This window comes from Hippocampus guttulatus, chromosome 5, assembly GCF_054856545.1.
Source record: "Hippocampus guttulatus isolate MCC_2025c chromosome 5, RoL_Hgut_1.0, whole genome shotgun sequence".
NCBI lineage: Eukaryota > Metazoa > Chordata > Actinopteri > Syngnathiformes > Syngnathidae > Hippocampus > Hippocampus guttulatus.
The window spans coordinates 12,960,462-12,976,953 of record NC_141265.1 but is presented as its reverse complement, the minus strand read 5'-3'; the positions used below and the strand labels follow the sequence as shown (position 1 = coordinate 12,976,953).

At 42.8% G+C, this 16,492-nt stretch overlaps 1 protein-coding gene across 2 annotated transcripts in view; it reads right to left on the bottom strand.

Moving 5' to 3' along the window:
* Nucleotides 1-16,492, bottom strand: part of cltcl1 (clathrin, heavy chain-like 1) — a 29,295-nt gene that overhangs the window by 5,405 nt on the left and 7,398 nt on the right. For both annotated transcript variants that reach the window (XM_086110981.1, XM_086110982.1), the window contains exons 2-27: nucleotides 13,704-13,911; nucleotides 10,827-11,095; nucleotides 10,134-10,295; nucleotides 9,905-10,018; nucleotides 9,641-9,814; nucleotides 9,353-9,550; nucleotides 7,967-8,167; nucleotides 7,683-7,835; nucleotides 7,459-7,581; nucleotides 6,407-6,544; nucleotides 6,163-6,327; nucleotides 5,400-5,580; nucleotides 5,148-5,311; nucleotides 4,924-5,049; nucleotides 4,513-4,655; nucleotides 4,122-4,356; nucleotides 3,878-4,000; nucleotides 3,632-3,777; nucleotides 3,362-3,545; nucleotides 2,587-2,779; nucleotides 2,343-2,500; nucleotides 2,101-2,265; nucleotides 1,725-2,000; nucleotides 734-883; nucleotides 530-661; nucleotides 335-445 (exon numbers count right to left, since the gene is read on the bottom strand). In XM_086110981.1, coding sequence (XP_085967107.1) covers nucleotides 335-445; nucleotides 530-661; nucleotides 734-883; nucleotides 1,725-2,000; nucleotides 2,101-2,265; nucleotides 2,343-2,500; nucleotides 2,587-2,779; nucleotides 3,362-3,545; nucleotides 3,632-3,777; nucleotides 3,878-4,000; nucleotides 4,122-4,356; nucleotides 4,513-4,655; nucleotides 4,924-5,049; nucleotides 5,148-5,311; nucleotides 5,400-5,580; nucleotides 6,163-6,327; nucleotides 6,407-6,544; nucleotides 7,459-7,581; nucleotides 7,683-7,835; nucleotides 7,967-8,167; nucleotides 9,353-9,550; nucleotides 9,641-9,814; nucleotides 9,905-10,018; nucleotides 10,134-10,295; nucleotides 10,827-11,095; nucleotides 13,704-13,911 — 4,392 coding nt within the window. The remainder of the gene's footprint in view (nucleotides 1-334; nucleotides 446-529; nucleotides 662-733; nucleotides 884-1,724; nucleotides 2,001-2,100; nucleotides 2,266-2,342; nucleotides 2,501-2,586; nucleotides 2,780-3,361; nucleotides 3,546-3,631; nucleotides 3,778-3,877; nucleotides 4,001-4,121; nucleotides 4,357-4,512; nucleotides 4,656-4,923; nucleotides 5,050-5,147; nucleotides 5,312-5,399; nucleotides 5,581-6,162; nucleotides 6,328-6,406; nucleotides 6,545-7,458; nucleotides 7,582-7,682; nucleotides 7,836-7,966; nucleotides 8,168-9,352; nucleotides 9,551-9,640; nucleotides 9,815-9,904; nucleotides 10,019-10,133; nucleotides 10,296-10,826; nucleotides 11,096-13,703; nucleotides 13,912-16,492) is intronic.

Below are 16,492 nucleotides of genomic sequence, written 5' to 3'. Positions count from 1 at the left end.
GATGGCAGAATGAGCGCAATCGCAAAAGCGTTTATCAGTCAGAAATAATGACACAATTGACGCACGCATCCACTGGCCAAACTGGCTGCCAACCTTTTACCAACACCAACCGAATGGAATTTTAACCCGCATTTTCTTGGGTTGCCGAGTATTAATTTAGAACGCACGATCATCAAAACCCAAGGACGCTTTGTGTATCGTGTGTGATATTAATTTACGTGAAGCGCTTGGTTTACGAATACAGTATCAATATGACTGTTTATCTACGGACAATTCGGTCATGATATCGTGACGTAAAATGAGACCAGTTTCAGAAAGAGAAGGACTGAGAGACCTGGTAGTCCTCCTCCTCTGTCAGCAGGTTGTTGAGGGCTTCATTAACAGACTTGTTATTGTGATTCTGGACAGACCTCAGGTATGGCTTGACTAGCTTCAGCTGGTTCACCTAAATTGGGGCCAATAAAGATAGAAGCGTTGTAACAACCACAATTTTTTTTTAAAAGAAAAGGTATCTATCCATGTTGATTACCTTGGTGAAAAAGTTGACAGCTCGATTGTGATCCAAGCGTGGAGACAGAATAGTCAGCAAGTCGTTGAGTAGAAGAGGTTTGTAATCCAGGTAGAAGGAAAGAGATTTATAGTACAACTCCACGTTGGCCACCTAAAAAGACACATGTAACATTGACTCAAGCTGAGACAAGAAAACAGCCAACGTAGCCACGCCGCAGTTTACCTTTGCGATAATGTCTTTAAAAAGGCCTTCTTTCCACGCGTCGGTCGGGTGAGACATCATTGTGATGACGGCGTTGTCGTACTCTTCGTACTTATCGTAAAGGAAAACCAGCTCGCCCCATAAGTGGGACTGCTCGGCTGCACGCAGAACCTGGTGAGCAGGGAGAAAGGAACAATGAAACAGGTTTTATATCAAAATCACGATATTTCTGAGTTTACATATGGACGAGAGATTCATTGCTTTTGTTTTGTGCGCTCAACGGCCACAGATTAAGAGCAGTGGACAGCAGCGGGCAAACTTTTGAGCTCAAGGGCCTCGTGATTTTTGAAAATTAACAGCTGGCTGGTCATTTGTATTTGATCTTTCAAAAGACAGTTCAAATGGGTATGAACATATGTGATCAATTTATTTTAGATGCAGATGATGTATTTGTTCCAGCTGCTGTTGTTTTGCTCTTTAAATAAAGTTGAGGGTATTTTTTTTTTGTCTTTAGAATAAATGAACCAATTATTTTAATTTCAAAATACAAATAAAACAAATCCAGAACGCATTTTAATTATTTAATTTTAGGGCAAAAGGCTATATTAGCATCAAAACATTTACTACAGGCCTCTTTATAATGTAAATGCATAATTTGCTCACATCTGATCCAAAGACATCTTCTACTAAAAATTGTAAGATCAAACTAAAATCCTCTTCATTCCACTTTCATTGTTGTAGAACAGCCCTTAACCATACCAAGAGCTTGTTCCTAACGTTTTAACACTCTCAAGTAGTTAGATGAGGTATGAGCAGTTCCATACCGCCACACACTAACGACAATGACACGGTTATGAGTGTTGCTAATCAAAATTTAGGATTTTATTTTTATTGCTAACTCTCTTTTATTGGATTGGACCTCATCAAGTTCTAACTAATGAACCCTCTAGTGTGCATCTGAGCATAAACAGAATTAGGATTTTAGGATCCTTGTGTGTGGTGATATTCCCACCTTTGGAATGTTGACTCTGGACCAAAAGAGCTCCAGGTGCTCTCGCATTTTCTGAGGCTTGAACTTGGAGTAGAGAATGGCGAGCTCGGTGAACATGCCCATGTGTGCCCGCTCCAGGCCCAGAGCTGCCTCCAGCAGAGCGATCAGCTCCTCAAAGTAGCCGCGGTTCTGGTAGTAGCTGATCAGGTCCTCCAGCTCGTCGGCATGGATGACGATGTGGAGGCCGCAGATTTGTGCCAGACGGAATTCCTCGCCGTCCACGCATGCGAAGCAGACCTGCCGAACAGACAGGATGGGAAGAGGTGTGTCGGACAGGAAATCCTGGGAATGGCTGGCAAAATAGCAGGTATGGTTTGCTTCTCGGTGTGCCAGTGACCTCTTTCCAAGTGCGAGTGCTGTTGGCTTTCCTGGCGCTGTCCACGGCGGCCTGGTACTCTCCCAGGTGCACGAGTGTGGATGCCAGTCGAGCAAAGTTTGACATGTTGTTGTACAAGAGCTTAGCAGCCTCGTACATTCCCTCTTCGTAACATCTATCTCCCACCTAAGGAGGAAGACAATAGCCAGTTACACTAGTTATTGTGGATCATTTTGCGCAGCCATTTATGCGCTGTGCTATACCTGTTGGATGTGAGCATTGTTGGGCCCGCTAACAAACTCCTCCAACTCAGCCAGACGGTTTGTTTTAGCCAGAGCAAAGATCAGCTCCGTCTCCACGTACGATTCCCGCGCTTTCTTCCGAGCCATCTGGAGGAATTTGACCAAATCTTCCCAGTTGTCTGAAAAACGACGACTTGATTAAAGACACGGAATTATGAACATGAGTGAAATAGCTGAAAAGTGGCACTGAAGCGCAAAGGCTTACTGTTCTTGCTGGCCGCATTGACCACCTCCATGTAAGTCGAGGGGTCCTCAGCTTTAATATACGAGTCAATGGCCTCCTTGACCAGATCTCGATGCAGCTGTGCCCTTGCTAACTGGCTCCATACCGCAGGCTCATTGCATCGCTCAGCAAACTCATAGGCCCTGTCCAAGTTTCCTATATGTTCTATTAGTACCTACAAGAGAGCAGGAGAGTTCATAGAACAATAACCAAAATATATAAATGCTGGGAAGGAGCACAAAGCATTATTTTTGTGTAAATGAAAGCAGCAGAAGGGATGCTACATTCGTTCAAGCGGCTGTCAGCGTACTTGCGCTATTTATGCCGGAGTCAATGCATCACGTTCAACTAATGTAACCACTCCAAGATAACAGAAAAGTTCCCCATCCTCTCATGTAATCCTAAACTGGGGCCAATCGTGTAACCTTCAAGTTCGGTGCTGGATGAAATAGATTGGATCTTTTTTTTGTCTTCAATTTTAAAAGGTCCAAATTATCGTGGTGTACAAAGATCTTGCTAAATGGAACAACAATAACTTTTACGTTCATGTCACACAATGTAAAATTTCAGGTTTCTTGGAACAGATTTTTTCAGAGACACAGTAACAGAGCCGCAGCTCTCTCTGAAGTGGGCGGCATCTCGCAAAAAGCGATGCCTAATTTTGAAGTTGAGATTTTCATGAAAAAAAGGATGCTTACAAAATGCTTGTTTTGAAATTAGGAGATGATGTGAAAGTGATATATTTATTGACGTGTACCTGTATGGCTGACGTATTGACATCAAACTTCTTAAAAATGGAAAAAGCCTCCTCAAAGAGCTCATTGCTGATGGCGATATTCGCAATGTCCGGGGCATCGTAGTTGTCCAGTCTATTGACGTACTCCGTCACGCGCGTGCGGTCCGCCTTGATGGCGGTCAAAATCAGCAGGTTCTGAAGATTTCTGGGGAAAGGACATACAACAAAGGCATTGTTAAAAATAAATAATGAGGGTTAAATCATTCAAATGTGGCACTAAGTAATGCGAACCTATGTTCACTGAAAACAGAGTTGTCAAGCACGATCTTCTCCAAAAGTTCAATCAACTCGTTGGGTAGGTCAGCAGTCATGAATGCCTTGACGGCGACAGACACCTCCTCTGGGTCCTGGGTCTCCGACAACGCAGTTTGTACCACCTGGAAAGAACAAAACAAAGCAGTACACCATAACGTCACGTGAATAAAGTTCACGATAAACGACGACATGCACCACTTGAGGTGAATGTGAGAATATGACCTGATCGATGAGTGGCCTCCTGTAGGGGTTTTTCTCTTCTAATACATTGGCCCAAAGTTCTGGGTCTTTCCGTCGCACCAAATACCGAGCCTCACTTTTAAATAACGAGTTCTCATTGCAGACCTGGAAAAATCAAAAGATGTCAAGATTTTTGACAACGTGAAATATATTGTCTGCATTGATTTTATACCATTGGATAATCCACCACATTCATCTGAGCTGCACTGGAATTTGAGGTCCTCACCTTAATGAGGTCCAAGTCGCACTGCCCTCTCTCATAAGCAACACAGGCAAGGTGAGGGTCCCTCTTCTCGCAGTAGCGTCCCACCACAGCGCTGTCATAGAAGGGGTTCTCTTTCAGGAAACGTTCGGGTGTGTTGTTGCTGTCGATGTAAATCTTGGCCAGAGCGTTGTGGGTGGATGGCTCCTCGCAGCCCTCGTGGGTACGTGATTCCAACCATGGTAGCAGGAGTTTTAACCTAGAGAGAAGAAGAAAAAACATTGAACATAGGATTTTGTTTGTATCATTTTTCAGGAGGAAATTGTGTTGATGTTTTGAGTTCTGTCATTAATTCATTAGCGAGTTGTAGGCAAAGTTACGTTTTGATGAGTAAACTTCATTGGCTGCTCCCTACCTGTTTCTTTTCTCGACTTCATCCACAAGCTCATCGGTGGAAAACTGGCCTCTGACCACCATGATCAAGTTCTTAATGACATCCTCGGCACAGTCCACATCCAACAGGCCACCTATCACCACTGGTAATCGACTGGGGTTAACCTAAAAAAAAAAAAAAAAACGTGACAGGTAATGAGCTAACAAATCACAAAAACCCTGTTATAGTTATAAAAAGGACAGAAATCAAATCATTACTACTCAACTATTACACTACAAACTCTTGTTCATCGAGAACCACAATGTTGCCCATTGTTCATTCTCCAATACTTTGTTTAGTGTCTGGGTCATATTGTAACAAGACACTGAGTAGAGTGAGAAGGATGGACAACGTCGAACAACCACATATCGCCTGGAAACGACAGTGACTTACTTTCTGTACGTAGATTTCAATGTATTTCTGTAGAGTGTTGCGGTAGAGGTAGAGTACCAGGTCGTGGACAAAGTCAAAGCGGTCACATACGATAATGAGAGGAAGCTGGTCGGTCAGCTTGGCTTCCTAGCAAGGAAAAAAAAACAGGGAGGTGCTCTGTTAATTACAACATCACATTTCTTACTGAGTGATAATAGAATAAAGTGATGGGAGAACTGTTCAACCTTGAGGAAGTTCTTAACCCTCTCCGGGTCATAACAGTTGCTCTCTCTACAGATCCGCTCGACTTCTTTGATCTGTCCGGTCTTGCAGGCCGCCTGGATGTACTTAAAGTGCACATCAGGCTCCTGGCTGAAATTCACAATCGAGCCGAGGAAGTAAAACAAGCCTTGAATAGAAAGGGAAGAGGGAGTAATGACCTCGGCTGCTCTGGCTATTGGCAATATGCACGCACTCACAGTGCTTGAGACACCTACCCTCGTAACTCTTGAAAGACTCAAAGAGCTCCACAAGGGCCTGAGTCCCGAGCTGTTCATGGTACTTGGACGCTACCTGCACACAGAGTTGCAGGTTCTGTCTGATGTTAGCCGACAGCATGGCTCTTAGACACTCCAACGAGTCCTCAACCGACAAAGAGCCAAAGAAGTTCAGGAGCCACTGTCAGGGAAAAAAAGGGGTTGGGGTGCAGGGGCACACAAAGGTTAAACAGCTGTCAAGAAGTCAATTTCACACATCATGTAAAAAGAATGAGGGCGGCACGGTGGTCGACTGGTTAGCACGTCCGCATCACAGTGCAGAGGTGCAGAGTTCGATTCCAGCTTCAGACATCCTGTGTGGAGTGCTTGCATGTTTTCCCTGTGCCTGTGTGGGTTTTCTCCGGGTACTCCGGTTTCCCCCCACACATTCAGAAAACATGCATGGCAGGTTAATGGAACGCTCTAAATTGGGTTTTCTACGGGTACTCCGGTTTCCCCCCACACATTCCGAAAACATGCATGGCAGGTTAATGGAACACTCTAAATTGTCCCAAGTTGTGAGTGTAAGCGCGAATGGTTGTTTGTCTATGTGTGCCCTGCGATTGGCTGGCAACCGGTTCAGGGTGTCCCCCCGCTTACTGCCCGAAGACAGCTGGGATAGGCTCCAGCATGCCCGTGACCCTCATGAGGATAAGCGGATTAGAAAATGGATGGACGGATGTAAAAAGATTTTAAAAAAGAAAATTTCCTTCCTTAGGAGTACCTCAGGGTTGAGCAGATGCGTGTGTACCACAGCTCGCTTGATATCATAAGGGTCAGTGTAGTGCTCGAGAGCTCTCTGGAGAAGGCCCGCCTTCTCGCACAGCTGAGCAACATGAGCACGGTCGTAGTGTGTGAACATCTGGTTGCCCAGGATCGCATCTGCCACCTAAACAAAGATATGTCACACGCATGGCCAAACAAATGAGCAAACCTCAAAGTGTCTTGTTTTTTGTGTCAGCGTTGACCTGTGGAGCATGTATGAGGTTCATCTCGAGCAGACGTGTCTGCAAGTGTCCCTCGGCGGGGCGGTTGTTCTTCAAAGCATCCAAGAGGAAGGAGGTGCACTGCTGGATCAGGCTGCCTTCCATGAACACATCCACAATCTACAATCAACAATTAGAACGCAAAGAGGTTAGTTAGTTGCCGAGATATCAGATAGATGCACCCGTGTTAAAAATGTGAAGTCCCGGGCCGATCCCGTCATCTTCAGATCATCAGTTTTACAGCTAAAACTGATTTTTTTTGTTTTTTGAGGGGGGGGGGGGGGGGGGGTCATGCTGCAATTTGCGCGGCAGCTCTACAGCCAAAGTGTCCGAGTGTCAGTAATCGCCTTCAAAATTGCCACAAACATCCGTGCCTGTCCGCAACTCGTTAAGGGAAAAAAATTGGCTTACACAGCCGACAGTCAGGTCTAGCCAAAAAATACTACAAAGTAAACCAAGTTTGCAAACACATACAGACCAAAGGAGGGAAGAGTCTGGCCAAACATCTCGCTGGGTAGCATCGACACACTTTGTAGTTCAAAGAGGGACAGGTTAGGAAATGGGTTGCATTTAAACAAATTGCCTTCAAACACAAATATTAAAGCACAGGGATGTGAATTATTTTGTGACAAGCAAACGTGTCCCGCCACAGGTTGTATTTAACGAATCCATTAATCAACAGTGTTGTCCGTAGATGACAGTTAGCGCACTCACCCACCGACTATGCAGTCGCAATGACTCATCATTGTACACTTAATTAAGACACGCTTCTTAAATCACGACTTAAATCAGATAGATGTGTACATCTTCAGAGAACCACAAGAAATCAATTAGGCGGGGGAGTCTGGAACAGAGCAAAGTGGTGGCGTGACTTGAAAAAGGAGGAAAAGGGTTTCTGAGTCAGTAAATTCCTGGCATTGCTGGCACATCTGGAATTACACAAAATGCAGCTCCTTCATGTGTTTGCAGGCATGTGTATGGGCGACTGTGCTGATGTGTTTACAAAAAAAAAAAATGATGAGAGGATGTTTGACCTGGTTGATGTTGGCGAGCGGCTCTTCATCCTGCACCAGCATCTGCGCAAATTGCAGTCCCTGGTCTGGATTGACACGCATCACATTCCTCAGCAAAAACACCCAATCAGGGGTGTAGCCAACCTGTGGAAATGTAGCAGGTTGATTTTACTATTCAAATGCGGATCCACTTCCTGGTACTGAATATCACAGAAAATCAGATAGTACAGGCGGCCGGTAGTTACTTTTTTGGCATAAAGGACGATCTTCTGGAACTGTCCAGTCTCCGCAAAGCACTGAATGACCTTGTTGGGGACGTTAGCTCTGAGGTACACACTAAGAGCGAGGGTCGGGTCAGAAGCTTTCACCAGATCCCCCAGCTCCTCTGAGCACTCCAGCTACAACACAGACGTTTTGTAGTCAAATCGGGCCACGATGAACAATCAGGCATCGGCAGTTGTCTGACAACATGCCGAACAGAAGAGGTGATGATAGATTTTCACATGATGACCACGAAATGAAGTCTCACCTTGTCCTCCTTCAGCCACTTCTCCAAAAGTTGCTTGCGGCCCTGCTGCAGGACAGGCCTGCACAGCTCCAGGGATTCAAATTTGTTGAGCTGGCCCTCGTCCAACAGAATACCAAAGTACTGCAACAGCGGAGATGCCTGACCTGGTTGGGCAGGGACACTCTGAAACTTACGAATGGTCTCGGCAGTCCGCAGGACACCCTGAGTCAGGCGTTGGAAGAATTGGGTATTGTGGGGAAAATGAAAGGAGGGGAAAAAAAGGAAACGTCACTATAAAAATGGAATTTAAACCTCATGAGGTGTTTGCAGTGTTTCCCAACAGCTATTGAGTCAAGGCACCCATTTCGCATGAGAAAAATCCTATGGCCACACCCCCAAACAAAAATGTCACAAAACAATACTGCAATTGATGGCGTTTCCATTTAGACTCGGATTTACGTCCTCTGTGTGAACCTATTTCAATGAACACAAAGCTAGCTAACTTGCACAAAGTCACGACTTATTCTATTGCCCTTCCAAAGTAAAAAAATAGACAGATTTATTGTGCCCGCTGCCATTTTATAGAAGAGCATTTCCTTGTTCTGCCTGACACCATTCATTGCTGGCATCAATAGATGAATTAAATAATCTGTCCAATTTAAAAATCAAATGTTTCTCTTAAGCACAACAACTTGGCCGCCCGTTTTAGTTTAGTTTCACGAAATATGCTGAAATCTTGAGGGAGGATTCCACCTCCCAGTCTTGGTGAAATATGTCAGGCTTATTTTTCCCCAGAAACCTTTGTCAGTTTCCAAATGAGAAGATCATAAAAGCATAGTGAGAACAAAAAACCCCCCAAAATGCACTGAAATTCTCACATCAAGCTGCGAGAAAGATTCTTGTCACGTCTATGACACAATAAGAACAAGCAACAGCGTGTTCATTTTGGGAGGGTTAGATCAGGGAATGTAGCTAAGACATGTCAACCGTGGGTTTGTGAAGCCCTTTGAGACTTAATTAATGTCATTAAGGGCTTTACGAATAAACTTGACTTGATTAGAGTGGCGTGGATTTGGTTGAAGCACAAGACATTCACAGATGTCCCAAAAATAAAAGAAGGAATGACTGAAGCGATACAGAAGGGAAACAAAAGAGGGAATGACAGTTATAAATAAGCAGATCCCCAACCCCTCTGATTCAACTCTTTATATTCATTTTGGACAAAATTGAAATTTTATTTTAGTTTGAATTTTGGCCAATCTTTTGAATTAACGGTGATTTTGTTTTGAATATTGCAATATTATCGCATGTTCCCAAACCCACCTCAACAAGAGAACTTTTGACGAATTGAAACATTCTTTGTGGTCCTTTAAGATTTGTACTTGAGTACTCCTGATTTAGACCAACCTTGGGTGCTGACGCTGCAACCTTTGCCGCATCTGAATAACTTCCCTGGGCAAACAGTGTGTTGAACTTCCTGGCGAAAAGCTCCTCAGCACCTGCTAGGTTGGACCTGACAGCCATCCTTAAGGCCAGGTCTGGATTTTGGAGGACATTTGTCGCATAGTTGACAATGTTCTCTTCTTCAACACATACTGACAAGACCTAAAAAAAAAAAGAAATAAAAGACACAACAGACATCAGCGTGGTGACTAAATGCGTTATGCGAGTATTGGCATGTTTCGTCCCTGTCACCTGTCCCTTCTTGTTGACTCCAATGATTCCCGAGCTGGCTTCATGAGGCGACGTGACAAAGATGGTCTCAGCGCTGATTCTGTTCATGTAGATGCACACTCCTGACTCCAAGTCGTACAGGTGAATGTAACCGTACTTGGTGATTAAATAGATGACACCGTGCTTACTTCCAATCTGTAGGGGAAAAACAAAAAAAGGTCGAGCACCGAACACTCTGAGGCCACACTGAGCGTACCCTCGGAATTGCAGGGGTCCTTGAAATACCTGCATAGCTACGGGAAAGTCTGTCTGGGCCTCTGGAGGGAAAAACACATCCACTGCTTTCTTTGCAAATGGCTGGTTTCCTGCAGCTGGCTGACCCACTTCAATGATGTGCAGCTGGATGAATTTTCGACACGTTCAAATAAGACCACAATTGCACAAACAACTCGCTCATGAAAATGCGCTTGCTCATAGGTTCAATGCATTTTGCGAAATGTTTAATCCTTCGTACCTTCCCACCCGCCTGTAAACGCACAGCAAAGCAGAAGAGGGTGGATGGATTGGCGTTGCCTTCCACTTTGAACTCCCCGAACGCAGCAGCGTGACCTTCTATGGGCTGGGACACTTTTCTCTCCACGGAATACAGCTGCATTGCCCCAACGACACGGTTTTGCTGCAACAACAGGCAGACAAAACCATCTAGCAAACAAGTGGACCAAAGGACTTTTCTCGTGTGAAGACACCTTCATAAGTACAAAAAACTCAAACTGAAGTAGATAAACTGTCTTACATATTATTCATGGTTCATTTGCCTTTATTTTATCGTAATCCTTACCTATTTGACTAAAACTTATGTACAATGTATAATAAATCTGATATTGTTTAATGTACTGCTTGTGTTGAAAAAATAAACAATTACAATTGAAATATTGACAGGGTTTCGGGGAAAAATACATATAATAGATTTTTCTAAATCATTCAGCTCTAGTCACGAGCATTAAGCTAGCAGACTTTGGTAGAACTCAAAATTATGTGGCTGTCTTAAATACACATTATGTTTAGTTTGACAGTCTTTTTTTTTTTTAATGTCAAGTAAAGTCATTAAGGCCCAGGGACCGGATCAGAGTGTTGCCAAGGCATCCCAGATTGCACGAGCATTATACTTCCTGTAAAAGGACATCGTCAAGAATAAAGAAGTTGGTACCTGTGCAGAAATCCCGATCAGCAGCAGCCACTTCTGTTGTTCGTCTGTTCTGTAGTTAATGATCTGACATCCTGCCAGACTGGCATGCCGATCAAATACTTTGTTCGGTTGGGAATCCCCCTCCATGCTCCAGTGATAGACGGCCTTGTCCGTCACCAAGGCAACAGTATTTATCGATATCCACTTCCAGAACATGACCTCGTCCATCATTGAGTGAGCCTTCATCTTGCTTTTCATCTCAATGTTAAAGATCTGCAGCATCTTTGCAGCTGAGGGGAGAGACAGCACAGGATGACAATACCCAAGCAGCAGTCAAAAATTTTAGGAATTTTTCAAATAAAGGTAGCACATGTTTGAAATCGATTGAATTGGGTAAGGTTTTCAATTTTTTTACAATCCCATATATATGATCACTATTTTGTTTTATTTCACTTAGGAAAGAGTTTGAAAGTTGTCAAAAAGCAAACAAACAAAAAAAAAGGATCAGAGTTCCGATTACTTTTGCATTTTTTTTGTACATTATGTAATGTTTGTAGAAGGTCACTCCACAAAGCACTACAGAAGATGATAATATACAGGTTTCTTAGTTTAGTGCTGTGTCTAAAAATGTGGCTCTTCTGTCTTTTACTGTGCTTTAATTACGTGTTCCTTGCTGTCTCTCATTGTTGAGATTTTTTTTTTGACTATGTGACCTTCACTACTTCTATTGTCTACTGTTTTTGCTCTTGTGAGTCAAAGACAAATTTACTCTACTGTCGGCAATACAAAGCTCCTGCGATGAATCGTGTCACTGATGGTTTAGCTGCTCATTTGCCTGACTTCCGTGCAGGCCAGTAGGTGTGCGTAAATGGTTATCTGTCTCTATACTGTATGTGCTCTGTGACTGGCCAACAGTCCAGGGTGGAGTCTCCCTTTCGCAGTAGAAGTCATCTTAGATATGCACTTTAGCTCCTCTGCACAATTATGACTGGCATGAAAATGTCGAAAATGGTTGGGGGGGGGATTTTAAATTTGAAGATATTTTGAAAACGATGAGCCCTGACATGTTTGATGTGGCAATCCCTGATAGGACACAGCAAAAGTCTCAAAAACAACAACTTCATTGAGTGTTAGAAAGTCAGTGAAACGTGCATTGCTTTTATTGTTGATTAATAGCGTCTTGAAGCAAATACCGGTAAGGCAAAATGGAGCGCCGAGTTGTCTCTAACTGGCGAGTCTAAAAAAAGTATGCGACTTGAGTTGTGTGAAGTAGAGCTATATTTTACATTTTATCTGACCTTTGAATGATTATAATCAGCAAAATGAATTTACAAAATCCACAGAGCTAAATCCTTCGACTCAAAATGAAAATAAGCGGCAGTAAAACAGCAGTTCTGAACGAGACAAAGATTCTCCCATCGCTTTTATTTTGAATGTAATTTTATCAATTGAACATTAATTTTCTCAATATTCCAGTGAGATATCATCAGAGGTGGCACAGAAAATTATCCAATTTCAGACTAAATTTGTTTTTGAGGTTTGTTTTTTATTACAAAAATATCAGCTTTGTGTTCAATTAAACAGGCACAGGTGGTCGAACTGATTCAGTTAATGTGTGACTAAAATGAGACAAGAATTAGAATCATTTTGATATTCATATTTTTTGTCAAAATTTTGTGGAGTGGCGTTCCACCAGATTTTTCTAATGCTAAATGGGTGCCTTGTTTCAATAAAGGCTGGGAAACTGTCCGATATACAAGCGGTTCTCAAATTTTGTTCACCAAGTACCACATTAAAAAAAGAAACAAACCAAAAAAAAAAAAAAAAACCGTACCTTGCATTCCAAGAACATCGATCAACAAAAATCAATTGAATTCTTGCTTTGAGTGATAATTAATGCACATTTAAAGGTGAATCACACCCATAGCTTTGCAGGGGTTACAATTAAATATTGTTGAGGAACAATAGTGATGTGCTAAATGTGAAGCCCTAAAAAAATCCCATTTCAAATGAAAAAGATCGACCACTCAGGTGAGGTCATGTATGTGTGAGGCGACTTCGACTTTTGTGGCACTATGCCAAATATTTTGGATGCATAAAACAAGTGACAATGCATACCGCACTTTCACTCGAGGAGCACACACCAGGTCATGCTACCACAAGTCAGCTTCTCAAAAAAAAGATGTACGGCCCGTGTGTGTGTGTGTGCGTGTGTGTGTGTGTGTGTGTGTGTGTCTCTCCTAAACAGTTGTCTGCCTTTTGATTGATTGGAAGCCAAAATAGCTCTGTGAACTCAAGAAAGGTATTTTGGAAGCTTTTACGAGACAGCCACGCCTCCTGTATCATCACAACAGAGCGCCAGGCGGGCGGGCAGACGGAGAGCAACTCACCGTCTGAGAAATGACAGAAAGCCAGGGAGAAAAAGCAAAACAAAAAGTCAGTCAGATACGAAAGAGCAGACCCAAACAAATGAAAGGGAGAGAGTAAACAAGCACATATTATGCCCCGGGAGAAAGAAGCATTACAGGCCAATCATCCTGATTCGTGTTTGTGTTTGCGCTGTGCGTGGCACAAATCAATTTGCAGAACCAATTTTGTACAATCCTCCTACAGAACTAAGTGCACTCAGCATCAATCTTGATTTCGTTTCTGACATTAATGACATGAAAACATTGAGTCAATGCATGACTGCGACATTGCCACATCAATAATCTGGTCAAACTAAAGCTAAATAAATATTGTGAGTAACATGCAGACATCATGAGTCTGGGAAAAAAAAAGATTAAAAAAAGATTATAATATATATATATACTGTATATTGTTCTTGGCTTTTTTTGCTCAATATGTTACAGGTACATCTAATAGGAAATGGTGCTACAAAGGAAATGTGACACTCACCTTTCAAGGCAATGACCTTGCTGGTGGGGTTCATGATGGCACTGTCAGCCGAGATGGGTCGCCTGATCGGGTTGGTGGGGTCGGACATGTCCACAATCACCACCTGGTTCTGCTCGCCCACTTTTTCCCTGATGCAGATGAACTTGTCCGACTCCATGGTCAGATAACTGAATCCAATGTTGGCTGGGTTCACGCCCAGGTTCTGCAACTAAAGGACAAAAACATCCATGAATGCGGTGTCTTCGTCGGACACTGCCCGATATGGCCCAACCTGACTCGACGGTTGAAAATAATCGATCACTCACACCTGCACATTAAGCGATTTAAGTGAATGACGCACTGCAATGGTGAATGGCGAGCCTGCACAGCCTTTTGAGACTGTACATACAGTATATTTTTTTCAGACATGAAAATATAGCAGTCAAAGAAGTTGTTTGCTACATAAAGAGGACTTGGATGAGAATAGGAGTAAATAGTGGGGAAATACAATGAGAGACTCACCCACCCCATTCACTTGCATTTCCGTTGCTCCTGATGCTGTGTCATCAGCAGGTGAATGAGGTAACAGTGTGAAGCGTTTCGAGTATCCGAGGTAGAAAAGTGCAATATAAGTGACAGCCCATTTACCATTGACTTGAATGTATCCGGCGTGGTACGTCCATCGCTTGTACATTTTGGCAGCAGAGACAAACAAGCTTTGTTATTTCATCCGCAGGTATATATGAAATTATAAATATAGTTAAGAGCTGTGGTAAAATACATTATGTGTGGTTATGTGAAAAGCTTTAATTATTGAGAAATTATTGGTATAACAGTCCATACTCAGATACTCGCCGTTCAGCATCATGACCAGTGAATTTGCATATTCTGGGATTTTTTTTCGCCCCCAATATTAATGTTCGGATTTTTTCCAACACTTTTTTACCATGAAAAACATATTTAATGTTCATGAGCATTTTTTGGAAGATCTTTATTTTTTGGGTGGTTCCCCTAATGCAATTCCTCGGGCGTCAATTAAAGCTTGGGTCGAATATAATTAGAAAAAAATATATTTTGGCCATTGTGAAAGGTGACATACAATCTGATTTCCCGAAATCTATGATGTTGCCACATTGTGCAACGGTGATTCACTGTCAACTGGATCGTGACAAAACCAGTGACGGAGAGATCGGTCAAACTAGTTGCAGAATCATCACATCGTTCAGTGTGTGACAAGCCTTACTCAACATCTTTACAATTTTATTTCAGCAAAAAAAGAAACATATCTCATGTTAAATCGACCATTGGTGAAAATGAACTATGAGCTTTTAATGTTTAATGATGTTCCACCACTACAAAAAGACCCTGTTTAGTAACTTTTTTTATACTCAAACAACCCTTAAACACAACCCCCAGACTTCAGAGGCATTGTGTGAATTTTATAGGAACATTCCCCAAAAGTTGTTTGTTGTGCAGAAATGATGTGTTGCATTTCATGAATCCATGGAACAAGAGGCACACAATAAAGCTCTTTCCACAGACGCTATAAATCTGTACAAGTACTTACAGAACAATGCCAAATGGCTGATTCACATGCAAACACATAATCGAATGTGTAACTTCCTGAAAGTGCCATATTGTTGAGGCAAAAATTGCCATCAAACAGAGACTTTCAATATTCATGAAGAGTTTAACGACACAAAATACACGAGGACCTTTCTCGCCATAGATTTGTTCGCATGCCATCGGTTGATCTAATTCATGAAAAATCATCTTGTCCATGTGTTGTATTGTTGCACACATTGTAACTGTGGAGATTCTCCTTCTGATGACCCACTGACTACATTATACAGTCCGAGGCAAGCGGAGAGGAATCCACATGACAAAGACTGCGCTGTCTCGCAACTGGCCGGTTGAGTGACCCAAAACAAGTTCTACAGACACATTTGAAACTGGAGGGAATCTTTTTTTTTAACATGTTTACATGGGGCAAGTTATACTTTCCTTGACAGCAGGTGAGAACTGAACATAAACCACAGTATGTATTATGTTTCATCTTTATCAACCTATTCAAAATATCCCTTGCGACAAGAAAAGCACACGGCAACGTTTGGTGAACATGTGCGATCTGGAACGAATCCTGACAAGAACACAATTGTTCGCAGCTCAATGCGATGGGGGCTTAAGTTATTTGTTGTGAGGATACTTGTATTTTTACACAAATATCACTAAAACCACTGCATTCTTCATGGGAATGGGACAGTAGCTGACAATTTCAATTTGTCTGACTCTCTCTGTGTATGGGTTTCGAATTTGACGAATGCAAAACTGTAATAGCACCATCTAGTGGATGCGTAGCGCAACCGCAGCTCCTTATAGTGCAGAAAATACAGTACAGTATTGTTGGATTACACCACCAGTGGTGCTCCATTGTTATTTTGGCCGTGACATGCATGCCCACACCAATCATTTCAAGATGGAAAGAATAATGGTGACCTTTGCCGTAACTTCCACTCCGAGAATGTTTTCAAATCATAGAAAGTTAGACACACAACAAGTCCCCCATCAATATCACAGAGGGCTGCTTCGCTGAGCACCATGGGCGAGTCCAAGCGAGAGGCCCCTTGAGAAGCCAAGGAGAAGACCTGAGGGAGGATTACAGCCATATGGTGCATCTCCCTTGGAGTGCCAAAACTATCTGCGGGTGGAGGAGGGAGGCAATAAGGATAGCAGATAACAAGAACAGTATGAGGGTGTCCTGCTAAGAGTGACGTGGGGTGCTTGAAGGGGACCACTGAGAAATAAAGGAA